This window comes from Onychostruthus taczanowskii, unplaced genomic scaffold (genome assembly GCF_017590055.1).
Source record: "Onychostruthus taczanowskii isolate IOZ18803 unplaced genomic scaffold, ASM1759005v1 scaffold24, whole genome shotgun sequence".
In the NCBI taxonomy this organism is placed as follows: domain Eukaryota; kingdom Metazoa; phylum Chordata; class Aves; order Passeriformes; family Passeridae; genus Onychostruthus; species Onychostruthus taczanowskii.
Window position 1 is genome coordinate 1,743,837 of NW_024499684.1, and position 26,084 is coordinate 1,769,920.

Genomic DNA, 26,084 nt, shown 5'->3' on the forward strand with positions numbered 1-26,084 from the left:
CCCCGCCCGGCCTGCGCTCCCTCCCCGCCCGGCAGCGCCGCTCCCGCCTCCCCGGGCCCCGCCGCGCTCACCTCCAGGTCGCGGCCTTTGTTCTTGAAGTTCTTGAGGCGCTGGTTGTCCAGCTTCTCGTTGTCGGCCATGGCGGGGGCGGCCAGGGAGGAGCGCGGCCCCTCCGCCTCCGCCCGGGCCCGAGCGCGCCGGGGGCCCGGCGGGCCCGCTCTCGGCCTCGGCGAGCCGGGAAGGGGGGGCGAGCGAGGGAGGGAGGGGGGGGAGCAGGGCCAGCCTCGCTCTGGGCGCCGCCGCCCATTGGCCGCGCCGCGCGCTCCCCGTGGCCAATGGCGGCGGGGAGGGAGAGGGCGGGAGCGGTGACGCAGCGCGGGCACGGGGAGGGAAGGAGGGGCCGCCTCAGCGCCGCCGCCATCTTGGGCGCTGTGGGCTGAGGGGAGGGGCGGCGGGAGGGGCGCTCCCCGCGCCTGCGCTGCTGCAGGCCCGGCCGGGAAGAGAGCAAAATTAATATTTTAATCCTTCCCCCAACTGCGCTTTCCCTTCGCCCCTCTCGTGGAGCCGGCAGTTAACGGTTTAATCGTTCCTTTTGCTGCGCTTGGCATTCGCTCCCCTCATTGAAAAAAAGTTGGCCGCTGAATCACTCTCCCCACTATACATTGAGTCCCCTCATAGAGCCCAAAGTTAATGGTTTAATCCTTCCCCTCACTAAAGTTTGCATTTGTCCCCATCATGGAGTCGAAAATTAAGTTTAATCCTTCCCCTCATTACACTGTGCATCTATTTTTGCATCATGGAGCCGAGAATTACGCTTCAATCTTTCCCCTCTTTGCATTTGCTAAAAGTAATCCCCCTTCCTCCCAGTCCTCCAGAATTTTAGCTAATTAAAAAAAATGCTGCTACAGAAATTTTAATTTTTTTAAAATGAAATAAGATAGAGAATACTGAAAGCAATAGAGAGATACACTTGCAGAGCAGAGGGGATGGTAATTTTGTTCCTACTTCTGAAATTTTACCCAGAAAATAATGCCTTTGTGCCATTACGAGAAGAATTCTCTAGGGTATGTAATTAATCAATCAATCAATCAATAAATATATACATACTGCCCTGATCCTGAATGTAGTCTCTACTCATTTTTAATGATTGGAAATGACCTCTACGACATCTTCCATGTTGATGGAGCTCGTTATAATTTTCCATGATACTTGCTGAGAAAAGTCAAAGTTATGACAGGAGATGCTTTTCCCGAGCGTGAAAATGAAGTCACCGAGTTCCTCAGAGACTGAGGAAGGAGAACTGGGTTTAGCTCCTGGGGAAAACACAATGATTTTTCAGACTATGTGTGTTTTATCTCTGGACATTTCCCAGAGAATGAGGCTTGGCTCTAGACGGTTCTCCAAAAAAACCCCAAAAGTGACAGGGGCTGCATCACCGCAGCCCCATCTGTTGCATAAATGTAGCAGTGATGTCACAGCCATTTGAGGAAGGTAAATTAGTCAGGGCTAATTAGTGCTGGTGGTATTCCATACAGGCACGGCTTGTCTCACAGTACGTAAAGCATTTTCTCCAAACCTGGTCTAGGACAGCAGCCCTTTCACGTCCCAGTCTGGATGGACAAAAATGACATTTTCTTGATACAGTAATGAGATTCTTCATGTAGTAATGTTGTAGAAGACTAGATAGAGATATTTTTTTTTTTAAATAGTATCTTTAGTGTAGTATCTTTAGTTCTCTGTTTCATTTACAGGCTGAGCAAGTTAGGATTATTCAGGCTACAGAGGAGAAGGCTCTGGGGAGAATTTAGAGCCCCTTCCAGAGCCTAAAGGGGCTCCAGGAGAGCTGGAGAGAGACTTTGAACAAGGGATGGAGGGACAGGACCCAGGGAATAGCTTTGAACTGAGAGGGTGTAGGTTTAGATTAGATATTAGGCAGAAATTCTCTGATGGATAATGAAATTGGACTCTGGTATTGCATGTTCCATTGCTGCCCAGTGCTCAGAACTGGTCAGAATATGATGGTAAAAAGTACCCTCTGTATATACAGGCAATTTATTTACTTATATTAGTATTTACTAATATTCATTGCTACAAAATATGTAAAATATATAAAACTTATTTACTTCTATTAGTATTTACTAATACTCATTGCTACAAAATATGTAAAAAATATAAAATTTATTGACTAACACCCCATTTCCTTTCTGTGTAACCCCACATAATAATATCCAAAACATGCTTTGCTCTTGCTGAGTTATGAAGGAAGACAATCCTTTGGTGGTCTTTTGATCTGGTATCACCCAAAGCACAATTTATATTGTGATTTCATTGTTGACATAACCAGAGATGAAGCAAGTGCATTTTGTGTAACTGTAATCTAATTAAGCTGCTTGGCTCTCAGAGGAACAATTATTTTTGTTTGATTTTACCTCAGGTTCACAGTGCAAAAACACTCAGAAGGGCAATTTTGAAGGATAGACCAGTTCCCCTCTGAATCCTCAATCCTGGGTCACTGGGCTGCCTTTAAAAGAAAAACCCAAACAATTGGATATTCTGATTCTGAATGAGATTTTTTTACTAAATCAGGTTTTTTTACAATTTTTTTTTTTTACTGTAGGTGCCTACAACATAATAAATTATGCATAAAATACAAATTCTTGTGGTATGGTGCTGTTCAGACTTCGTGTGATGCTACAGAGCAAAGCTCTGCTTCTTTGATATTTTTTAGCTTGGAAAATAATAATGCAAATATAAAGATGGGAATTAGTCTCTGCTCGACTTCCTATCCTTCAAGCAACAGATAGATTTGTTTTATAAAGAATTTACATTTTGTTACAATTCACAATTTGTGAATTTTGCACCTCACCATGCAATTAGAAAATGTTTAATTCTTGGCTTATCTCAAACACTTAATTTGAGTAATAATGTGAATCAATCTGAATGCTTTTACTAATCTATTAGTAAAAATATATATATATATAAAATAGGTAAAATTTATTTACTAAATGTACACTTAGGTGAAAGGAGCTCCTTCAAATGGCTTTTTGTAGCCTTATCTCCCTCCTATAAGGAATAAAATGTTATGTAAAGCTGCAAAGATTTGTGTTGCACACAGAAAAACACCCATTAATCCCGGGGTTTATCCAAATGGAATAGCTGGTATTAACAAAGAAGCAGCCCACTGCTGGCAGGATATTTCATAATAATCTTTCAGCTGGTGTGCAAACCCAGGCTTTGGCAAGAGACAGGTTTGAAGGGGATTTTTGATGGGAGTTGGCCAAAATGCTTTGGATGAGAGGAGGAAACAAAGATTTGGCCCAGGGGCACCTGGACAGCTCTGCTGTCTCCAGCCTGGGCTCACATCTCTCAGGGCTTGCTCCCTTCTGGAGGAACATTTTTATTCCAAGGCTGCAGAGCTCCTGTGCGTGGCTCCCCTCGGGTTTGTTCATTTGGAACCACTGGTTACACTGTATTCTGCTTTTTTTTTTTTTTTTTTTTTTCTTTTCTATTTAGAAAAAAAGAAGCGGATGCACTTCAAGAAAAGCGCTCTTCAGTCAGGGTGGTACTTAAAAACTCACTTTTTAAAATCAGTTTCTTAAAGTGATGGATTGCACAGGCTTGAGAAGGAAAACCAGCTTCAAATGTTGCCAGTCTGGCCGGATTCAATGCCTTTCCCTTTCTAACCCTTTAGTTGAGTGGGGCACTGAAATCCTGGAGCTGCTCTGGCCCCTCTCAGGCGTTAGGGCAGCCAAGGACCTGCTATGGCAATGATTTATTTGGGATCTCTCCCTCATCCCCACCGGCCCTGGGCTCTGCTCACAGCTGCCTTGGGGATCTCCTCCCACGAGGCCTCTCCGAATGTCTAACACCCCTAATGAGCACTTTTTTTCCCAGTAAAAGGCCTCTAGATGTTTTTATTCTCATAAAACAAAATAAAAATTCTCATTTTTATTCTTTTTGGAAGCTGCCCTGGGTTGAGTTCTGGGATAACTCCCAGCACTCTGTGTCCTCCGGGGAGAGGCTGCAGCCCAGCTCCCAGAGGGTGCAGGCTGGAGGGAATTCCTCTGGCTCCAGTGGCCCTTTGCTGATCCACATCAGCCCAACATCTGCTCCTGCGACCAGAACTCAGCCCAGGGCTCCCACATGACACCGAGCAGGAGCCAGGCAGCTCCAAAAGCATCAGCAAGAGCACAGCCTGCTCTGATCTCAGCCACTCTGCTTTAAATCATTTTTTATTTCCTACAACGTTCCATTGGAGGATTGCCTTTAATTTGCATCGGCGTGTTTGCCAAAATTCAGCCCGTAAATGTTCAGTTTTTCGTGTGCTAAATCAGAGCTTTTGCAGACAAATTTGTAGGTCATGACATGACCACTGGCAAAAATGTTCCTTGGTACCAGAGCTGGAGTAGATCCCAAAAATCCATCAGCTGTAAATAGCCCAAGAAGAAGAGGAATCAATCCTCAACCAGCAGATTGTGGAGCTGCACTTCCTTGCTGGTGTCCAGCTGCTTTGCTTTTCCAGCACAATTCCCTATTAAAGGAAAGGGAAAAAATTCATTTGATATAAAAAGTGAAGAATTGGTTACTGAGACGAGCCATGTCAGGGGGCACTGGAAGATCCAGGGATGTGGTTTTTCCCTGTTAAAACAAACCCTGGTAGCACTGCTGATGGTGGGACAGGGACAAAAATGCTTCTGTGTCTGGTTTGGGGTGAGTTCAATAATATTTCTAAGGAAAGGAAAACTTCTTATCTGCTGGCAGGTCTGGGAGCTCCAGTATTCTGGATCCTGTTCCACTTGACTGCAGGAAGGGGAATTCACTTTCCCATCCTTAATTTCTCAGGTGTCCAAAAGGAAGGCTGATCACTGGAGCTGTATTTGAAAAATTAATCTACACATTATGCTCAGATAATTAAATGGTGTGAGGTGTGAGGTGATGTGGTTCATGTTGTACACAGAAACACTGACAGGATCATGAAAACAGAGACATTTTGAGGAGCATCTCAGGTTTAAACTCTTATTTCTGGCTGTTAACACTTCCAGGGAGCAGAGTTTAGCTCATAAAACAGCACCAAACCCAAGATGCAACAAAAATGTAAATGTCCAGATGCAGATTGCTATTGTCAGTGCTGTGTCTCAGGCTCCTCTTGAAAGGAAACTCCAATACATGGCTGAATCAGGAATTCTGAAAGGCTCAGAGCTCGGTATTGAGCAGAGAAATGAAAATACTCCAAGTTTGCATCTCTCTTTGTTCCGCTGTAATGGAGAAAATGAGTGCTCTGAGCAGCAGCACTAACGAGGCCCATTCTCCCAAGGCTCAGGACTGAGGTTTCCTTGATTTTCTGATGGCTGATAAATGGTAATATTTCTGTTCAGCTTTTCTTTTGAGGGGGAAGAATGGGCACATAATTTTCCTGAATTACGCAGCATTTCAGCAGCTTCAGGAATCTGTGCCTCTTCAGATCACCGAGATCAACCCTTTCTTTGAATGCTCATTATTCCTCTTTATATTCAAATCTCACTTCAGCTATGAACTGGTAACCAGGGCTCTTCTAAATCACAACCAACTTGGAAAAAATGGGAATTCCCATTTAGGAATCTGCTTGTTTGGGCAGTTTGGACATCACTCGGAAGGAATTTCCAGTGCACAAAGTGAAACTTCATCTTAATGCATGATGAAAACAAATGTGGGCTTTACCTAAAGAGCAGCATTATTTATATTAATATTAACAGTCATATTTAATTTTATATCTAGATTTAATTTTATATCTATATATAGTTATATATTCAATTGTATATTTAATTATATAGTTATATTTATTTCTATTTAACAAATTGAAAATAATCTCTGAAAATAAGCCCACTGGTGCTGTAATGAGGCAGTTTTTCTTTTAAAAAAGCGATTTTTAGCTGTGTGGTTTAAGCCTCTCAGGGAGTTCTCGGGCTCCTCTGGTCTCCGTTTGAATTTGCAGCCCGATAGTTTCGTTTTGACGAGCTGCAGGAAGCCTCACACACCACAAGATGTCTCAGCGAGGAAACACATTTCATACAAGTACTTTTTAATAATATTACTCAATTTTCTGGTGTTTTCCTCGGGTTTTCTTTAGTGCTTGACAGGGGCTTTTCAGCAGCACACGAGGAAGCCAAGCCTGTACAAATTTACCCGTTAGCGTGGGCAATAATTGGGTATTTTAAATAATCAATGATCCAAATGACTCAGTGGAAAACCTTAAGCGTCAAAAAGAAAAGGCTCAATGTAGGTGACAGCTAAGAAATTTTAAATTTTCCTGTGTAGGTTAAATGGATGAGTTATTTGAAACTATAATTCATTTCCACAATGTTTGACTTTAATATGTTAAATATTTTTAACTATTCACACTCAGGATTAAGACTGTTTGGAGTTGCTGTGAGGAGACAGTTCTTTGCAGAGTATTTTCTCCAGAGTTACATTATCTTTGTGGCCTGCTGTTATTTTATCTGTGGAACTGCTGCCTTCAGCGGTGAGGGTTCAGGGAGAGCACGGGCAAGTTCCCCTGGGAGCACCAGGAGGGATTGCACACATGAAATGTTGATTTTAAAAGAAGAGCAGCCTCAGCTTTTGCACCAGAGTGCAAAGTTAATGGCTGGGAAGGAGGTTTTTCTTTTTTTTTTTTTCTATTGCTTTGTGTGTCTACAACACTCAGTACTTTGGCCTGAGAATTTTCTCACTTTTCTTTTCGCTTCCCTTTTTCATGGTATTGCTGTTGTTCATCTTCCCCCACCACCCCTCCAGATTAACTCCTTAAATTCTTCTTCTGCAATTCTGTCTTGTTGTTTTTCGCCTTTTCAGAGAATTCAAGCTGTGTAATACTGATGGGCACGTAAGAATTGTGTGACCACCCATAGACATTTTAGGTAAATTAAACCTTTATTATTGATCCTCAACAAAGGAAAATCCACGTGAATTCAATCCAAAAATTATTCCCTTTATTGTTAATCCTCAACAAAGGAAAATCCACGTGAATTCAATCCAAAAATTATTCCCTTTATTGTTAATCCTCAACAAAGGAAAATCCACGTGAATTCAATCCAAAAATTATTCCCTTGTGCTGGGAAAGGCATCCAGCCCTGAGCCACCCCATGAGGAGCCAGACATTAATTTATCATCTATTAATGAAGCTCTTTGCAGAATGCCTTTATGTTTTGTGCCACATCCAAATGATACAAGAGATTTTCACAGCAGTCTGGGATGGCCCTGTAAGAAATAAAACTTCTCTGAGTTCTTAAGGGAGGGCTGAGAGACTCACATTCTTCAGTGATAAACGTGTGTACTTTAGATAAAGTAACTGAAAACTATTGATTAAGGCACAGTTACCCTTTAACAGCCGAGCAGAATTTCAGAGGAGATTGGCCTTTGTCTGGATCGATAAAATCCTTGCTGCTGTTCCCAGCTATAATTGCTGAAAACAAACAATATGTATGGCTCAGGTTTCAGAGCCAGGTGGGTTATTAAACTCACAAAATTACTTATTTTTGCAGGTATTTTGCCAGAATCAGGGTAATACAAGGCCTAGAAACTTCTCATTGGCCAGGCAAATAAAAAGGGTAAAAACAAGTCAGCAAAAGGTTAAAACAAAAGTAAAAACCTAGAACAAAAAGATGATCTTTGCACCAATGAAAGCACCCTGACTAAAGACTAAAAGGGAGCAGATGAATAAGTGTGGGGAGAACAAGGAAATAATAAAAAATATTCATCAAAAGCCACGGCTCATAAAGCTTTGTCAGGAGGTTTGCATACCTCGTGGGAAAGGAGAGCTTTGAGGAAGGACCGGGCAGAAAACAGTGAAATGGGGCTGTAAATGTCTGTGAATGTCTGTAAATGTCTGTAGGTCACTCCAAGCCCAAGGAGTGGCTGAGAGCAAACCCAAAAACCCAGGGAAATCTGATAAGGAGACCATGGGAGCTACACTGCCCTTGGGACTCCTGGGGAAGGACGAGGACAGGGAGAAAGCTCTGCTGGGGACAGACAGGGAGGGGACCCAGGGGTGATAGGGCTGAGGGGAGGTGTGTCAGTCCAAGTGCCACAAGCACATCAGGGATGAGCAGGAACACCGAGCACAGCTGTGGAATGGAATGTTGGGGAAGCTGAAGCACAAGGAATGCTCAGTTTGCTAAAATCCCCTGCCTTCAGAATGTGTCTGGGCTCGTTACTGTCCATGAATTTCCATTTGCAAATGGTCCCTGCAGTGTGGTGTGTGCTGAGGGCCTCCACCCTCCAGAATTTACATCCCAAATTACAGCCAGTTGGCTAATCCAGGCTGTGGGATCTGAGGAGATGGATGTCCAGAATCCAAACAGGATACCTGAGCTAATTAAAGTGGAGGAAGCCTGATTGGAGCAGCACAGAACTCAGCATGGCTTGGGGAAAAAACCTGTTTAATGTGCACACAGCGCTTCAAAGTGGTGCTGTCTCCTTTGCAGCACTCAGAACTTGTTTGGCACAGGAAAGTCTCTCCTTTGGTTCAGTTACTTGTCCGAAATAGGATGGCACAGAGACACTTTGAGTAACACCAGTTATCTGATACTGGAGAAACCTTTCCTGCATTCCTTAGACACCACATTCTCCTGGGTTCTGAATTATTGGACTGTTGTCTCCCAGGCAAAGCAGGAGGGAGTGCTGCTATCCAAATTATTCTGGTGCTCCACACCTTCCCTTAAAATGGCATTTCATCCCCATTTCATCCCACTGGACCCATGCTCAATGAGCTCCATGAGTTATTTCTAAACTCAGAAAGCTCAACATGACTTCAAACCACAGGGATCTTATCAAGGAATGGCCAACAGGACAGGCACCATCCTCTGGGTCTGTCAGCTTTAAATGGGGCCATCCAAACCCATCTCCCTGAGAGGGAACAGGGTCCTGCAGGCCCTGGGGTTCAGATCCTTCTGGTTTTGTGTCTCACCCATTTTGTCACATTGACTTTTCTGTCAGCACAAAGGAACAGGGACAGCAAAATCTTCAAGGACTCTTCAAGGACGCTGAAGGATTTGAGCCCTTCAGTTACAGAACACCTGCATGAGACTGCCAGAAGGCAGCACTTAAAAATGCAAAACAGCAGGGTGAGCTGATGACAACAATTCCCAAATCTGAAGCAAAATAAACAGCTGACCCCAGCAAACATCTGACCCCAACTCTTTACGGACTTTCATCCCATCTTTCAGCTCCCAGACTTCAGCTCCACTGCCTCAGGCCTCTTGAGATTCTGATTTCTTACCATCTCAAAGTATCCCAAACACTTCAAAAATCCTAAAATTTTTGTAGTGAGTAATCTGTAAAAATTCTAAATAATGAAATAAGCCAAATTTATGCAGGAATAAATTATCCCGGTGCTGCTGGTTGGCTTTTAGCACCGGCAGAATTCCTGAAACACCAAGACAATTCTGCTCGTGGCGTTCAGCCAGGCAGCTCAAACTGCCCAAGAGGGATGGAGCTGGAAACTTTGGAACCGTTGGAAGTCCCTGGGTATTGATTTCACCACGGAACACGTGATGGGATCAGATATCCAACAATTGCCGGGCTTCCCCCGGGAGCACACAGCACGCTGGGGTGAGCCTGTGCTCGGAGCTGAGCCCCAGTTCCCTTCTTCTGCACCTTCCCAACACCTTCCCAAGAAGTGCTGAGTGCCAGGGAGGTTTTCGCTCCAGGTTTGGAGCAGTGCACTCCATCTCTGTCCCATCCTGAGGGAGCCCCGAGTGCTCTGCTGATCCAAGCACGATGGAAAAGCCCCGGCAGCTCCCGGAGCAGAGGAACCCAAGAAGCCCTGGCTCTGGATTGATGTCCAGTGGAACATTTATCTCCGTGGGGATCAGCTTTTTGTGCCTTAGCAGCCTTGCCTTTAAGGGGTGGTCACTTTTCCCTGTCTCACTGAGGTTTTTTAATTAAACTTTCAGGCATCTAATTCCTCTGAGAACCTGCGCCTCCAAGCCAGCCTGACTGATATTTCTTTTAAAGCTTTAAAATGATTCCAAAAGGTTGGGGTCTCCTTGGGCAGATGTAACAGGCCTGCCTTAACTTCTCTGGGAAACCAAGCTCTTAGAAAATGCAATTTTTAAATACTTGATATTCTGTGAATGGAATTGAGTTTTTTCCTTTCCTTTGAAGCATAATGTAGAGCATTTTTTCAGGTTGATGTGAGTGTCATTTAGTGTAATTTGATAACCTGCAGAAGGGTCTGTGTGCCTGAGAGCTTATTCTCAGTTTTAGCTGTATGAGCCGGTCTATTTTACGACTTTATTTCTCCCTTCAGAACTTGCTTCTTGGCTAATTTGAGATGCTGGTGCACCCTCATTAAATCTCTCAGGAGCGTTTCTCCCTGAGGAAGTCCTGAGCCCATGGAAGTGAATTCTGCTTTATAACAGACACATGATTAAATTAAGAGAATTCACCCTATACACATGCAAACATTTATAAATGTATCAATATGAAATATCACTTTTTAAACATTGAATTGTTTGGCTTGGAAAACCAACATTAATGACTTTTAAAGATCTTTTTAGGGACAGAAGATTATATTTTCTATTGAGCCCAACTCACCAGAGTGGGCAATGAGAAATCCAGACATTTGCTCATTTTTTAACAAGAGTCTCAGCATGACTCAGGATTTAGCCCCTGGTAATTAATTAGTCTCAGTATTAATAACAGCTACTATTGGGAAACTTCCCTTTGTTTACTATTTCAGCAAACCCACCTGATGTTTTTTGACTTTGAATAACCTGTGCATGAGACAACAGGGTATGTCTGGGTGATTTTATTGCTGCTTCACCCTTTTATAACTTGACATTCCTGTCTGTGTATTAGTAAGAATGAAATGTAAACTTCCTACTTCCCACCTACTTCCTTGGTGTAATCCTGAAACAAAAAAACGGGAGCACAAGAGGACCCCTGCCACGACTTTTCCAGAGGCCAGGACTGGGAAGTCACCACAAAACCAAGGGGATTCAGCTCTTCCCTGGCTGATCTCCTGTGAGGAGGGCAGTGCAGCGGTGCAGGAACAAGGGGAGCAGCACGTGCGTCTCTGGGACAATGGGAGGCCACAGCTGCACCCTGGGGACAGCACTGGAGCCAGGCTCTGCCCGGGGCTGGGTGAGGAGCTTGTCCTGCTCGTCACCACCTCTCTGCAGGAACTGTTTAGAAACAGCCAAATTCTCTCATACGTAACTGGAGTTGCAGCTCTCACCCCGCTCTATTTTCAAATAAGAAACACATCTATTCCATTTATTGCAAAACAGCATTTGATCACTGCTGACCAAATGATTTGGCTGGTTTACATCTTGAAAAAAAATGGATTTGAATCTTCATTTGATTTAAGCCACTTAAACGCTGCTCACCTATTTTATTTCCATGTGCGTGACTGCCCCTTTGTCATCATTCAACTTGAATAACCCCAAGTAAATAAAAAAATAATAATAAAATGCTACAGAGTCCTATCTCAGGTATGAGATATCCCATCAGGTATATCAAGTATCTGCAGGTATAACTGTAGAATTTGATATTGTCAAAGTCCTTTATAAATATTTATATATAAAAGTTCTTCAGAATCCAGTATTTCCAGATTTAATCTGTCCAACAAAGTATGTTAAGAGTCACCAGAAGTGGATGATAGAAATCCTTAAAAGGAGTTGAGTTCCTTCAGGGCGATGAAAGTCTCCTTTGACTTCTTGTACTGCCTGGCAAAGGTGGCCACCCTCTGGAGAGCTTCTGCCAGCCCCTCTCCCGTGGTGGCACAGCAGGGCTGCACGTACCAGTTCCTGTCACTGCAGTACTTCTTCATCTTGAGCTTCCTGGTGATCTCCTCGGCGTTCAGTGCTCCAGGCAAATCCTGCTTGTTCGCCAGCACGACCACAGGGACGTTTTTTATGGATTCATTCTTTAAAATGAGCTCAAATTCCCTCCTGGACTCCTCCAGCCGCCGCTTGTCAGAGCTGTCCACCACGTACAGCAGCCCGCCGGCGTCTTCCAGGAAATTGCTCCAGAGCTCTCTCATTTTCTTCTGTCCTCCAACATCCCAAAACGTCAGAATGAAATCTTTCCCTGCTTCAATCATATCCACATTGAAGCCAATGGTTGGCATTGTTATAAAAGCATCTTTATACCTGAACTTGTAGAGCAGCGTGGATTTCCCCGCGGAGTCCAGCCCCAGCATCACGATGTTGGCCCCCTTCGCTGAGGGCTTGGCGTTCTGGAGGCCCATTTATCCCGGGGACTTCTCTGTTCCAGGGATATTTCCCCTCTTCCCTGGGGCCAGTTTGTGTCGCTGCCTTTCCCCCTCCTGAGGTGAGGCACAAGCAGAGAGGGAGAAGAGGCAGCTGTGAGCTCTGGAGCAGCCAGAGCTCTGCACAAACACACGCTGCTTTTATCGAGGTGATAAGGAGCCACGAGGCTTCGGAAGGCGCAGAGCTCCGTGCCAAGCCTGTGGGTGGGACTGGGATGAGTAACCACGGCCCCACTGGCACAGGCACAAAGGTTACAGGCTGCCAGCTTGTTTGAACAGCCACGTTCCCAGCACCTCCAGCCTGATCCAGGGATTCCCTGATCACCAGCAGGTCCTGGCTCTGAGAGAATCCCCCTGAACATCCACAGCCATCTGGGAGAAAAATGAGATTGATGCCTTAGGCTTTAGCTTTTATATTCTGATATTTTATGTTCAGATTCTGTGCTGCTTTAGTGTGCAGTTCTGAGCTTCATGTTAAGTGTTGGTGAGCTCTCTTCACAGAGTAGGTGGGCAAAACAATTCCTGCTCCAGCTGGGCACCAAGGACAAATGATCCAAATCTCAGCCCAAGAGCACAAACCCCGTGGGCTGCAGAGAGAAAAACAAGCAGGATGGGAGTGCAGGGGCTGAGCTGGAATTGGACACTGAACTGCAATGTGCACATGGAGCAGAGCTGATCCCAGGGAGAGACCCCGTGAGCGCTCGTGCATTTTGGGACCATTTGGGTTCATCTTGGCTGCAGCCCTGGCTGGGCTCTTGTGCTGCCCGAGGTGCATCCATGGAGGAGATCCTTTGAATCAATCCTTACTTTAACTCTGTCCAGCCTCTGTTCCAGCTCAGACTTCTCAAGGCATCCAGATATGAACAGAAGCAGTGAGGAGGGGAGATTTAAGATTTAAGGTTTGTCCATACTTAGCCACAAAATGAGCAGGTAGCTGATTTATCAGTGCATCTCATCTCCCACAAACTGATCTTAGGTGGTCTCGAATGTGAGTTCCAGCCCATGGACTTTATCAAACCCTGAGAACTCCACTAAAACTGGGCTCTGCTCTAATCAGCTGCCTCAGTGACTCCTCCTGCCAGGGCTGTAAACTCAGGGAGTTTGTTTGTGTTGTTGGCGAATGAGTTTAACTGCACCCCACAAGGTGGAGCCTAAATACAGAGCTTGTGGTCTGGTCATCACTGAGATCCTGCTGCCTTGCCTTAAAAATTCCCGTTACCTTCATTTTACTCTGTGACTGCCCAATGAAGATTTCCTTCAGGAAAGGGTCAAGAAGCGAGGAAATAACCAAGTCTTGATCATTGCTTTTGGCCACCACTCCAAGTAGCAGAATGAAACAAGAGGAGATAGAAAATGTAGTCAGCTATTAATGAGTTCCTATTGACTGATTATTTTCCTGATAGTGGTTGCATGTTGGGCTGCTCTGACACATCCTGAGTACTGCAGGAGTTGCCCTTACACCCAGGAAACCATTTCTCTCTGCTTCAGAAAGTCCAGAATCAGCAAAAAGATGTAAAGGCCTTGTAACAAGCTGCTGACTGATAGAGCAATCATTTGGATAATTACGACATTGGTTGCGTAAAATCCACCTCAGCCCTGACAGACAAGTTATAATCTGGTTTCTCTTGAGGCTAAAAGGGTTAGACCGGGACTAATTGGGGGCAAAGAGAGATGACAGTGACACACTCGCTGCTGCACGTTTTTCATAGTTAATAACACGGCTGGATTATGTGTAGGGTTTTTCAGGAGCAGGTCAGGATGCATTAAACCAGGGAGGAAAGTGTTTGTACTTCTTTACAAATGAATGGACACGAATTAATTGAAAGATGGGGAGGCAGCAAACTGCAGAACACAAGGTTAACACGTCAAATGGACCAGAATTCCCTGATGCAATTCCAATAAAATATGGATGTCTAGAACAAGGCAGGGATGGATGGTCTGTCCCCAGCTGCAATTCGAAGATCACTCCCAGTTCTCTGCTCTGTGTGCTCCTCCTGCACTGGGTGTTGATGATCACAGCTGTTATTTCCTCCATCAGCCGTCGCTTCAAAGCAGGGATCGAGCAGATCCCGACTTTTTACGAGGTCATTCGTGCGGGGCTCTGCAGGTTTCTGACCGTGCCGGAGCCCAGAGGCAGAGCCGCTCCCAGGAAGGATTCCCCGCGCTGCTCCCGAGGCCAAAGCGCAGGACAGAGCCCTGACCCCGCAGACCCCCGGCAGCCGGAGCGCACGGAACCCCCCTTCGCTTTGCCCAAAAGCTTTTGGGTTTGCTCCGCCAGGCTGCGACCCCCTCCTCCGTGCCGAGCTTGCCTTCCAGCCCCGCTGCCGAACCAGAGCCCTAAACCCGGCACAGCAGATTGAGCCCTGCCTAATCCGAGCGCCAGCTCTGCCCTGTAACCCTTTCGTGACCTGAAGAGCTGAACGTCAACGCTGCACATCCCCAGCTGGTCCAGGCAGGACATCCCGGCTTGATGGAGTGCCGAGGCGCCATGGACGCACTAATTAGGCAGCGAATCCTCCCGGGAGGCGCTCCCAGCGGCCGAGGCACGAAGGGGAGGCAGCTCCGCCGGCTGTGCCCGGCCTGGGCTGCCGGAGGGACGCCGGGGAGCCGGCGGCGGCTGCCGGCGAGGGCGGAGGAGCGGGCGCCGCTCGGGGAAGGCGGAACGGGAGGCGGCTCCTTCCCGCTGCTGCCCGAGAGGGACACGGTAATGGGAATGGGGATGGGGATGGGATGGGATGGGATGGGATGGGATGGGATGGGATGGGATGGGATGGGATGGGGATGGGGATGGGGATGGGGATGGGGAGCAGGGACGCGGCCCCCGCGTGGTGGGGCGAGATGCGTGCGGGGCAGCGCGCAGTGCGAGCGGGCCCCGAGCGCCGCCGCGCTGCCGGCTCGGATCGGAAAGCCCAGAAAAGGCTGAAATGGGTGCCTGGGCTCGGCAGAGGGCGGCACGGCCCCGCAGCCATCCCCTCCTGCCCGGCCCGGACCTCCCCGCTCCTCCCCTGGTGCCTGGGACGGCGAGCAGCGATGGACGGGGCAGGCACGAGTGACAGCCAGGCGCTGGTAAAGGTATTTTAAACGTTTTTTTTTTTTTAAGTTTTAAAAATACAAAACCTCGAAGTTTGTTACATTAGAGCATGGCAGCACGGGGTCTTGTAAAATTGCCTCTAGTTTCGGTTGGTTTTAAGTTTAAAAACGTAGAATCGGTGGCTGGTTTGGGCTGGAAGAACATTAAACTTTAACTCCTTCACCTCCTGCCGTGTGCAGGGACACCTCCCATAGACCAGGCTGCGTCCAAGCCAGCTTTAAATAGTATATTTCCAAATTATTTCTGCTTGTAGCTTTAAAAAGGAATTATTTTCCTATACACCTATTATTATAGTATTTTTAAAATCATCATATTGGACTATTGGTTATTATAATTAGTAATCTTTATTGAATATGAGAATTTCCCACCTTTTTCCTGCCCAAGCATGTCCACGTTACACAATCCCCTACCTGGGTGGAGATGGATCTAAATCCCTGTGAAGCATTCTGAGCCTTGTGTTGCCTCACATTTATTTCGAAAGTCACCAGTTTCACTTTTGGCACTATCTCAGCTTGGAAGAAAATAAAAGCAGTGCCCTGGAAGGAGCTGCCGTCCACAGCTGGAAGGGAAAACGTGCCGGCACAAAGTCTGGGAGTGGAGGAGGAGCTGGAAGGGCAGAACCTGCACCATGACTGGGCAGAAGTGCTCGGACCTCGCTGACTCAACTGCCTCTCTTTGCTTCAAGCACTCGAAATAGGAGAAGGTGGGGATTAATTTCCCTGTGTGGCTGGGGTTTCCTGAAAGACATGAATTGATGTTTATTTTCCCAGATTTTTCCTTATGTAGCAGATCAGGATTTGTCTCCAATTTTGTTGTTCACAGTGTCATGAAATTGGGCTTTTCTTCCTATAAAAATCAAAATATTTATAATATTTTTTTCCATTAGGCAGCCAAGAACTGATCAAATGGATCAGATTTCGCTGATATGATTTAAAGTTGATCATCAAAATAAATGTTGTTGATCAAAATCAAATAATAAGCACTGATACATAACCTAGGTTATTTTCTTCCAGTATGTATTCTCCTATTGTCCACTGAAAGTCAGGTTGATGCATAAAAAGAGAAGACTCCTATTAGTTAATTCCTGATTTTGAGAGGAAGCAGTCTGAAATTCTTCTATTTGAATGCTTTATATAAAATTGCTTTAATCCGATTTAAGGACATTGTTGGTGAAATGTTCTCCAATTTCCTCCTTTAAAGGATGATTAATTTAAAATCAGATCCTACACAGAAACACGAGGCAGGTGGGCTCTGGAAAATCAAATTCCCCTGCATTCCAGAGTGCTGTTATGGGGGCTGGATTTGTTTGTCAAATCTAAAACATTTCTGAGCCCTGTGGTGAGATTTTTGAAGATAAAGAGTAATTAATTGTGCTGTGAAATCAAACCTTCTATTATCCTGACTGTGTCTTTGTGTGTGCTCGTGCAGGATAAATATTATTACTGCAAACATCAGAAACCATTTGGAATTCCCACAGTTAAGCACTGGAGTTATTTTGGCTTAAAGATGGCTAAAATAGATGATAGAGCATGTGTAGTTTTAAGGAAATAAAGCTACCTGAGGGCACAGGCCTGGGGGTTTAGTTTTAAACTGAATTTTGTGAAGATTTATCCATTGGAATCTCTAATCCTGACATTGGAGCAGCAGCTTCAGCACAGATTCCACAGGGGTTTGGAAGGACCTGCTGTGGATCTGTGTGCCTCAAATCTAAAAATTACCTGGCTAATGACTGTAAAAACAGTCATGATTTTGGTCAAAACCAGCTTTAGTGCATCGCTTGGTTTAAGGAAGTTGATTTTCACCTTCCCCCTCCCCCTCAGAACAAGCCTTTAATGGAAATGAAATACTTGCTCGTAGTTCTGGTGACTTGCCCACGTGCTGCAGCTCATGCAGATCAGACTTCCTGTCACTAACAGAAAAACCAAAGTTCTGAGGCTCTGAGCATCCATTTCCCGAGCGTTCCTTGGGTTTGGTGCACGGCGTGGTGTCCTTGAGGAGAGGCCGAGTCAGAGACGTGGTGCTGAGATCCCTGGATCACAGCCCTTGGAGCAGGATCCCTGCTGGAGATGAGGTGTGTGAGGGGGGGATCCTGCAGGGTGAAAGGCACGAGCTTTCAGTGCAAGCCCTGCTCTGCAAACCCTGCAAACCCTGCAGGGCAGGGGCTCCGTGCCCTGCTGCCATCCCTGGGATCAGGGCAGTGACAGCTGGATCAGGAATGCTTGCATTGGCTGGTACCATAGCACAATCCCAGCTGACGCTTCAGCCAACACAAGGAAAAGGGAATATTTGACTAACAGCACTCTGAATGCCACTTTCCCCTTTTTTTTTTTCAGCAAGGAAGATGCTCCAGGACTCGTGGAACAGATTCTGAGTGGCACCAGCAGATCCCGACCATGATCCCGGTCCCGATCAGCGCCTTGTGCATGAGACCCCTGAAATGGGTGTTCCTGTTGCTGCTGGTGTTTTCCCTGATAACCATGTGGTACATAACCTTCTCCTCCAGGGCTGGCCTGGATAACGTGAACCCTCTGTACTTCTTCGAGTACGAGCCCATGTACCGGCAGCCGCGCCCGTTCACGCTGCGCGAGCGCCCCAGGTGCGCCGACCTCCAACCCTTCCTGGTCATCCTGGTGGCTTCCAGCCCCAGGGACGTGAAAGCCAGGCAGGCCATCAGGATCACGTGGGGCTCCCGGGACTCCTGGTGGGGCCAGCACATCCTGACGCTGTTCCTGCTGGGGCAGGACACGCAGAGGGAGGACAGGGTGGCAGCGCTGGCGGTGGAGGACGAGAGCATCCTCTACGGGGACATCATCCGCCAGGACTTCATGGACACTTACGACAACCTCACCCTGAAGACCATCATGGCGTTCCAGTGGTTCTCCGAGTTCTGTTCCAACGCCAGGTTCTTCATGAAGACCGACGCCGATGTCTTCATCAACACTCCCAACCTGGTGAAGTTCCTGCTGCAGCTGAATTCCTCGGAGAACTTTTTCACCGGGTACCCCCTCATCGATAACTTCGCCTACCGAGGCTTCGACCCGAAAAGGTACATCTCCTACCAGGAGTATCCCTTCAAGCTCTATCCTCCCTACTGCAGCGGCCTGGGATACATCCTGGATGGAAAACTGGCTCTGAGGACTTACGAGCTGATGGGCCATGTCAGACCTCTGAAATTTGAGGATGTTTATGTGGGAATTTGCTTAAATATACTCAAGGTCGACATCGCTATTCCAGAAGATGCAGAACAATTCTTTCTCTACAAAATCGACTTTGATATCTGTAAATACAGACATCTGATTGCAGTTCATGGCCTTACATCAAGTGAACTGGTCCAGTTCTGGCAGGATTTGTCATCCAACACTTCAAAAACTTGCTTTTGATTGTGGATTTCTTTAGAAACTTCAGTTTGCTGTAAGAGTGGCCTCTAGAGATGACTCTGACTGCTGGGGCAATGCTTCTCCAGGGCATTCCAGTGCTTTTCAACAAAAGCAGGGATTCACAAAGCACTTTTCCAGGTGTGTATCCCACACCCAGAGGGTGCCTTGGAATGTCCCGTCTGCCTCTGCTGCCTTTCCATGTGCTCGGAGCAGCCCTGGAATTTCCCCCTGAATCTTCTGGAATGTACAAAATGCCATTGAGGAAAGACGTTCCTGCCAAGCAAGCAGCTTGGAGGATGCTTCCTGAATTGCTGCCTGGATTGTTTTTATTGTTTTATTGCCACTCTCCTTTATTTGTTCTCTGCCTAGCACAGAATTTAACCCAACCCAACCCAACCTTGTTTTTGGTGTAAGCCTCCCGAGAGTGTCACACCTTGTTATTTAAATGTGTCACCTCCACAACCCTTCCAGGAGTGTTCCCAGCCTGTGGGATCTGCAGGAGCTGGTGAGAAATGCTGGAAATGTGATGCATTTTGGGCGTGCTTATTAAATGGAATGACTTTGGTGTCTCTGCTGGTGTTCCCAGACCAGGGAGATGGAGTGGAGCTCACGATCAATCTGGACATCCCAAAACCACTGGGATCACCAATCCCTCCACCCCTGTACGTATGTGTGTGATGCATCCCAGGAGTTTTGGAACCCTGTGGAGAAGATGGAAAATCATTTCTGTTGTGATTTATGCCTGGTCCTAAATGAGTTTTTTGGTTCCAGTTTGAAAACTGGAAAAAGGAAGAAATCCCCCCATTGCTACTTTAAAGAAGACCAACTCCTCCCCGTGTGTAAAGACCATTTTTTAATCACTTTATTCATATCAGCAAGGCCCAGTTTTCAGTAGTTTACACTTCTAATGGACAACGATACAGAATTTGCAATTGCATGAACAGAATTAACCTGGACACATCCACTACACGGGGGAGGGACTGAGGAGACGTCCTGGCCACGCTCCCAGGGCTTCCCCTTGGGCTGGCACGACCCCACAGCCCTGGTGTGTCCCAGAGGCAGAGCTCAGGGCCGCCCAGAGCTGCAGGAGCAGGGCTGAGGGGTCAGCAGTGCCTCCAGCACCCAGGCACTGCTGGCTTTGGCTCTGCTCCACAGCTGCACCTGGGGCTGGGGAGGGGATCTCAGGATGGGCTTGTGGTTTTTTAGGGATGAAAAAGTCTTGGGGGAAAACACTCTCCAGACAAGGATTTCAGATGTCAGTGTTCTGATGGTGAAAAGGTCAAAGATTTTAAAAAATAAAGGCTATTATTTTTTTTTTTATTTTTTGGGAAAATACAGTATTGCATAACTGAGGGAACGATGCTCTTGTATTCCTAGATCTGGGTGAAATTCCAGCTGTGCTGTGGGTTTAGGAGCTGGGATTTGATTGTTCTCTGAGCAGGTACGTGGAGAACTGCCTTGTTCTGTGATTGTTTACACATCTCAAACCCCAAACCCCTCAGTTCTTCTCTAAGCCTGCCACGTGAAATGCTTAGAAATAAATTATTTACCACAAGAACACTGATACTACAGCACAGCTTGTATTGCTTTTTCCAAAATAAAAATGTAATTATGACCCTGCTGCCTTCAGGAAATGGATAAAGCAGAGAATGCTCGTGGTGAGGGAGGAATGAGAGTCCTGGGGAGGTGAGGATGGCCAGAAATTCTCCTGTCACCTGCAGGAATTCGGGGTTTTGCGCCCCAAATGCTGACACTGCTCACAGGTTCCAAGGCTTAGGTTTATACACAGTGATCTCTTTGTGCCACCTGAAATTGTCATTGACAGTGCCAGCAGCACTGGAAAAACATCCATCCTGCTCCTGGTTTTCCTAAAAAAACCTCATTTCCAAGTCTGGCTTGTATTTGATTCTGACTTTATTATTGCTTAAAAGGCTGTAAAATTCCTAACTGAGCTCCCGTTTCTGCTCAAAGCCATTCTTAGGGAAGTTTTTAGTGTGAGCAGCCTGGCAAAAGGTGAAAAACCTTAAAAATATGAAATAATCTGGGCATTTAAGGGAGGGGCAAATTTTATTGCATCTGCCTAGAATATTGTACTAAAACAAAGTGAAAAACACAGGTTAAAGGTTTCCCAAATCCTAAGGTTTTGGTTTTTTCCTTATGCAGCTGTATTAAATCAGAATTCCAAATATTTGTGATTTTTATAGGAAAACTGTAGGGTTTTCTGACCTGAAAAGCCTAATAATAATAATAATAATAATAATAATAATGTTAATTCATTGGACAAAGATGTTTGGAAGTTGCTGCTGAGTGGGGAGCAGGAGTGAGTTCCAAGGTGAAATTCCCATTCTGGATGTTATTTCAGAGGAGTTCAAATGCTTTGTGTGCACCCTGGCACAAAGAAATTCCCCATAAATCTTACAGGAGATGCAGGGGCAGCACTCCCTATGCTCAGTGCAACAGGATGTTTGGGACATTTCCCTAAATTTTGCCTCACATTTATGGATGACCGATGTCAGAGAGGCTGCCTGTGTCCATGGATGCAACTCCACTTCAAAAAATGCAGGATTGGCCATGAAATATGCTTGGAAAAAAGTGCTTTAAAAAGTTCCCCATTGCTCAGATAATTCCCAGAATCCCAGACTGGCTTGGGTTGGAAGGGACCTTAAAAACCCCTCATTCCAACTCCCTCAGGGCTGAGCAGAGCAGGCACAGGAGCTGCCCAAATCCGTGAAATCCACACATTTTTCCCTCAAGAATTGCCCTCAAAGCTCTCTTTGTGGTTCTGGCAAGGCTCCAGCTGCACCCAGCAGGTTTTGCTTCCCAGAGCACCCAGATTATCCTCCAGAGCTGGGCACAGCTGGAATTTTAAGTTACCTCAGGAAAATCCAAATTTATCCACCTGCTCCCCTAAGCCTTGTCCAGTCAGCACTGGAAAAATAAAAGTAAGGAAACTTCAGCTCATTATTAATTATCTGTACAGATCATTTTCTCTGGGGAGTTTAAAAAGGCCATTTATGAATATATTGGGCACAAAGGGGCTGCAGCTCTGGGCTCTGCAGTGGCCAAATTCCAGCAGAACATTCTCACTTGGAATTTTGTTCAGAGGTCTCAAATCCTGCTTTGGGGGATGAAAGGCAGGTGAGGTGTTTTTTCTGTAATATAATCACCGACTAAATGCTTCTCTGTGTAAAACAAGTATCAGCTACATTAGCAATAAATCCATATTATTTAAAGCAGGGCTGTCCTGTATCCTGAGACACAAAATTCCCTTTTTTTTTTGTGGCTGTGGCATTGGTGTTTCTGCAGCCAAGCTGATGCAGTGCTTTAATTCTGACTCCTGGATTCTAAAATCTTCACAATATTTTTAATTTCACCTCTGGAAATGGTTTCACCCTGCAACAGCAGCAGCAGTGGGAGTGGAAATCCTTTATCCTGGGGGCTGCTGCGGGGTTTGTGGGAATGTCTCAGGCCAGCAGAAGGAGCCACGGTGCCACCAAGCTGGGGACAGGCTGGGACATTCCAGCCCTGCCAGGAATTCCAGGAAGGATCAGAGGGATGGATGAACTCCACAGCAATCCGTGCTGCAGGCTGAGGGAATCATCAGATCATCCCAGGGGAGAGACCTGGGACATCCCTGGGAACAGCCCAACTTGGGAACAGCCCAGTTCCCCAGAGCTGGGAGCTGGGACATCCCTGGAACAGCCCAATTCCTGAGCACTGGGAGCTGGGATGTCCCTGGGACCAGCTGAATTTGGGAACAGCCCAATTCCCAAGCACTGGGACATCCCTGGAATAGCCCAGTTCCTGAGCACTGGGAGCTGGGACACCCCTGGGAACAGCCCAATTTGGGAACAGCCCAATTCCCCAGAGCTGGGAGCTGGGACATCCCTGGAACAGCCCAGTTTGGGAACAGCCCAATTTGGGAACAGCCCAATTCCAGAGTGCTGGGACATCCCTGGAACAGCCCAGCTTGGGAACAGCCCAATTCCAGAGTGCTGGGACGTCCCTGGAACAGCCCAGATTGGGAACAGCCCAATTTGGCAACAGCCCAATTCCAGAGTGCTGGGACACCCTTGGAAGAGCCCAGTTTGGGAACAGCCCAGTTTGGGAACTGCCCAATTCCCCATGGCTGGCTCAGCCTCGTGGTCCCTTTGTCACCTCAGGCCATCTGAAGATGCTCTTTGGCAGCCACTCCCTGTGCCCTGAGGCTCCAGCTGTCCCCAAGGGGATGAATCCACCAAAGCTGGCTGGATGAGCAGGAGGAGCTCCAGGCAGCTCCCTGTTTTTGGGAGGAGAGCAGCAGGAAGGCTGGAGCCCTGCTGCCACAGCCAGAGGGATGTTCCTGGCACAGCAGCTGGCAGCCCTTCCCAGATGGAGGATGGAGTGTTAAGGCAGTGGGAGAGCCCTGCACTGGTCAGGTTGCATAAGCAATCTGCACAAGGAGTTCATCCTGTCAGCCTCCAGCTGTGTCACGACAGAGTTTGGCACAAATCAGCACCACTGGAAAGCTGGAAACGCCTCAGTTTGGAGGGAAAGCTTCCAAACCTTCCAGCTGGGAGCACAGGTAGGCACTGCACGTGGGTGTGGGGGACCACACAAAGCCTCTCACCTCCATCAGTCCTTCCTCTGCAAACCTGAAGCAGCTGAAGCTCCTTTTTCAAAGCAATCAAAGCAAAAATTCCCTGGCTGAGCAGAGATCGTTGGCATGGATGGCTCTGGCCAGGACAGCCCTGCCAGGGAGGGGAGAGGAAGCTGAAGGTGCTGAGCCAGTTCTTGCTGCAGCTGCAGCCACTTGGAGTTGGCACAGGGCTGGGTGGGAGCTGCCTGAGGGACAGGGAATGATCCTGGAATGATCCTGGAATGATCCAGGCAAAGCTGCAAACCCCTCCTGCCCTGCTGTGTTTGCCTGAATCCCGCACGAGCTGCCCTGCCCCCTGCCAGTGCTCCCTCCTGGCTGCAGCTCCTGCCACCTCGTGTCCCTGGCTGTCCCAGGGCGGTGCTCAGAGCTCACGGATCCCTCAGGAATGCTCACTGGCCTTGGGATGCTCCCTGCAGCCAGGAGCTCCCACCCCAGCTGGATGTGTGCTGTTTTCCTGGGCATGGCCATCGTTCCAGTGCCTGGGATGGGTTAGTGGAGATGTCTGCACACAAACATCCCTCTCCTCCACAGCTGCTGGCTGGAATCCCTCTTTCCCCAGGACAGCCGTGCCCTCCAAAGGGAAAGCACAACAGGAGCACTGAAGGGGACAGGGAAGGCAAACTCCACACACTGAGCTGCTCCCCCACTGCTGCTGTGCCATCCCAGCCCGGGATCCAGCATTCCCATGGGATCATCGCCCACAGGCTGCACCTGCCAGCACCTGAGCTCGCTGCCTGTGCACACTGCAACAACTGAAGCAATTGTCACCAATTCCTGTCAGCTGCTCACCTGAACAGCCAGGGGACTGCAAATGTCAGGGAGCCAATTAAGGGCTGAGATCATCCCCAAACAAATTAAAGGAGGGAAGTTTGTTGGGGGAGAGGTGACCCAGGGACAAAACAAGACAAAGATGGGGATTCCTTCTCGAGCAGAAGTTTGTGCTCTTTGATTTTTTGCCTTGAGAGACCCCCTCAGCACCTCCCCAGCAGAGCTCAGCCCCACCCCAGACCCCTGGAGATGAGCAGGGGGGTCAGGCAGTTGGAAAATGAGGAATAGTGTCCTTTCCCAAGGAACAAGCAAGGCCAGGGAATCCACCACATCCCTGACCCAGCTCCACACCCAAACACAGGCAGCCTCCATCACCCTGAAGACTTGAGCAGATTGTCCAGGACCACATTCTGGGGAGATCCCAAGGACTTCTGTAAGGCAGGATAAGGATAAAGGAGCCATCCAAAATCCTGCCTGCCCTGTCCCTCTGCCATGACACAGCTGGTACCAGAGGTGCAGCAAACCCAAACTGTCCTCATTCCAACTTACAGCAGTCACAGATCCCAAAATACAATTAAATACTGAAAGTTAGATCTAAACATACTTCTGAAAATCTAGATTTAACACAACCTTTCATCTCTACAGTGCATTGATGCTGCCTGGCATTTGCATGTCATCCCAAAAGCCCGTTCCAGAGGGATCTGCCCCGGGATTAACACCACAAATCCATCTGCAGTGGTACAAGGAAGTCTTTCACAGGCTTGACTCCCAGCTAGGTAGCTCTGAGGAACGCCCTGCTTGGGTGAGGCTCCCAACAGTCACCAGTGAAATTCATTTTCTCTCACATCCCTTTCCAAGTCCATGCCACGGAAATAAGGTCAGGGTGATTCTCGGAGAAGGACAGACATTCTGCTACCACAGCTGAGCTCTGCTCCCATCCAGGAGGTTCAGAACTCCCAGGGTTTGGCTGAAGTCCACCATGAGTTGGTTTGGATACAATATGGCCTAGAAGAACTGTCCTAGAGTAATGCACAGCCTGAATAAACGTGGTAACTCAGGAGCTCTACCTACTCACATGCTTGGCAGGGGTTTATTTCGGGGGGAGGCTGAACAAAGCGAGAGCCAGCAGCGGCAGCAGGCTGAGAGTTGGCTCCTCTTCCTCCTTCGCATCACAAACCCTTCTCCCACCCACCCCTACCACTGCAGGGTACAGAGATGAGGAACATGAGAGCAGTGACACCCAGGAGGGAAAAGCAGCAGCACTGCCCTGCCCCTGCCGTGCCCCTGAGCCAGCCTGGGGCTGGCACCCCAGAGGGGAGGAACCAAACCAAAACCCTGCACAGGATTCCTAAAGAAAATTGAGAAACGGAAGGTTCCAGTCACTTCCTAAGGAGCAGCGAGGGCACAGGGCAGGGACAGGGGACAAACTGGATTCTTGTGGTCGCTCAGCATGGATTTGTTGTATTGCTCCTTTTGTCAAGCCAAGAGCAGAGCCCAGAGAGATCCGCTGCCGCGGGAGAGCCCGCACGGCGTTCCTAGAGCTTCCCACCACGGACAAACTGTTCTGAGTCCTGAGCGGGCCCGGGGGCTCCTCACTGCTGCTCCTCTGCTTTGCTGCTATTCCTGAACTTCACCACCATGACTGTGATGTTGTCGGGGCAGCCTCTGTAGAAGGACTGCAGCACGATGCTCTTGGCCCCGAAGTGCGGCTCGTCCAGGCGCTCCTTGATGAACCGCACGGCCTCCTCGTTGCTGAAGGCGTCCCACAGCCCGTCCGAGGCCAGGATCATGAACTCTGGCTGCAGTTTGTCCAGGTCAAAGCTCAGGATGTCGGGGTCGGGGATCACCACGTTCAGGTTCTTCAGGGGGTAATCGCCCAGCGAGCGCGACATGGCCAGGATGCCCTGCACGCGCCACGAGCCGTTGAAGCTGATGAACCCACCTGGGGGGAAAGAGCAA

General features: G+C 47.6%; 4 protein-coding genes across 7 annotated transcripts in view; 1 reads left to right on the forward strand and 3 right to left on the reverse strand.

Moving 5' to 3' along the window:
• KPNA4 (karyopherin subunit alpha 4) overlaps positions 1 to 246 on the reverse strand; it is a 19,966-nt gene extending 19,720 nt beyond the window's left edge. For both annotated transcript variants that reach the window (XM_041405932.1, XM_041405930.1), the window contains exon 1: positions 72 to 246. In XM_041405932.1, coding sequence (XP_041261866.1) covers positions 72 to 140 — 69 coding nt within the window. In that variant the 5' untranslated portion in view covers positions 141 to 246. The remainder of the gene's footprint in view (positions 1 to 71) is intronic.
• Positions 247 to 11,257: 11,011 nt separating this feature from the next.
• ARL14 (ADP ribosylation factor like GTPase 14) lies at positions 11,258 to 12,345 on the reverse strand. Its single transcript, XM_041405918.1, has one exon. The coding sequence runs from the start codon at positions 12,227 to 12,229 to the stop codon at positions 11,648 to 11,650; it is 582 nt and encodes a 193-aa protein (XP_041261852.1). The 5' UTR covers positions 12,230 to 12,345; the 3' UTR covers positions 11,258 to 11,647.
• Positions 12,346 to 15,268: 2,923 nt separating this feature from the next.
• On the forward strand, positions 15,269 to 24,391 carry B3GALNT1 (beta-1,3-N-acetylgalactosaminyltransferase 1 (globoside blood group)). 3 transcript variants are annotated; one of them, XM_041405779.1, is made up of 3 exons: positions 15,269 to 15,322; positions 15,853 to 16,044; positions 17,675 to 24,391. In XM_041405779.1, the coding sequence occupies exon 3, from the start codon at positions 17,735 to 17,737 to the stop codon at positions 18,719 to 18,721; it is 987 nt and encodes a 328-aa protein (XP_041261713.1). In that variant the 5' UTR covers positions 15,269 to 15,322; positions 15,853 to 16,044; positions 17,675 to 17,734; the 3' UTR covers positions 18,722 to 24,391. The 3 variants fall into 3 exon arrangements, with proteins under 3 accessions (XP_041261713.1, XP_041261715.1, XP_041261714.1); XM_041405781.1 differs by lacking the exon at positions 15,853 to 16,044 and having other exon boundaries at positions 15,282 to 15,322; XM_041405780.1 differs by lacking the exons at positions 15,269 to 15,322; positions 15,853 to 16,044 and adding an exon at positions 17,333 to 17,412.
• A 145-nt stretch (positions 24,392 to 24,536) lies between these two features.
• PPM1L (protein phosphatase, Mg2+/Mn2+ dependent 1L) overlaps positions 24,537 to 26,084 on the reverse strand; it is a 57,739-nt gene continuing 56,191 nt past the window's right edge. The window contains exon 4 of the mRNA XM_041405777.1: positions 24,537 to 26,067. Coding sequence (XP_041261711.1) covers positions 25,718 to 26,067 — 350 coding nt within the window. The 3' untranslated portion in view covers positions 24,537 to 25,717. The remainder of the gene's footprint in view (positions 26,068 to 26,084) is intronic.

Excerpts from the sequence above, each read along its gene's own strand:
- B3GALNT1 (XM_041405779.1), top strand. The coding sequence starts at position 17,735 with ATGATCCCGGTCCCGATCAGCGCCTTGTGCATGAGACCCCTGAAATGG.
- ARL14 (XM_041405918.1), bottom strand. The coding sequence starts at position 12,229 with ATGGGCCTCCAGAACGCCAAGCCCTCAGCGAAGGGGGCCAACATCGTG.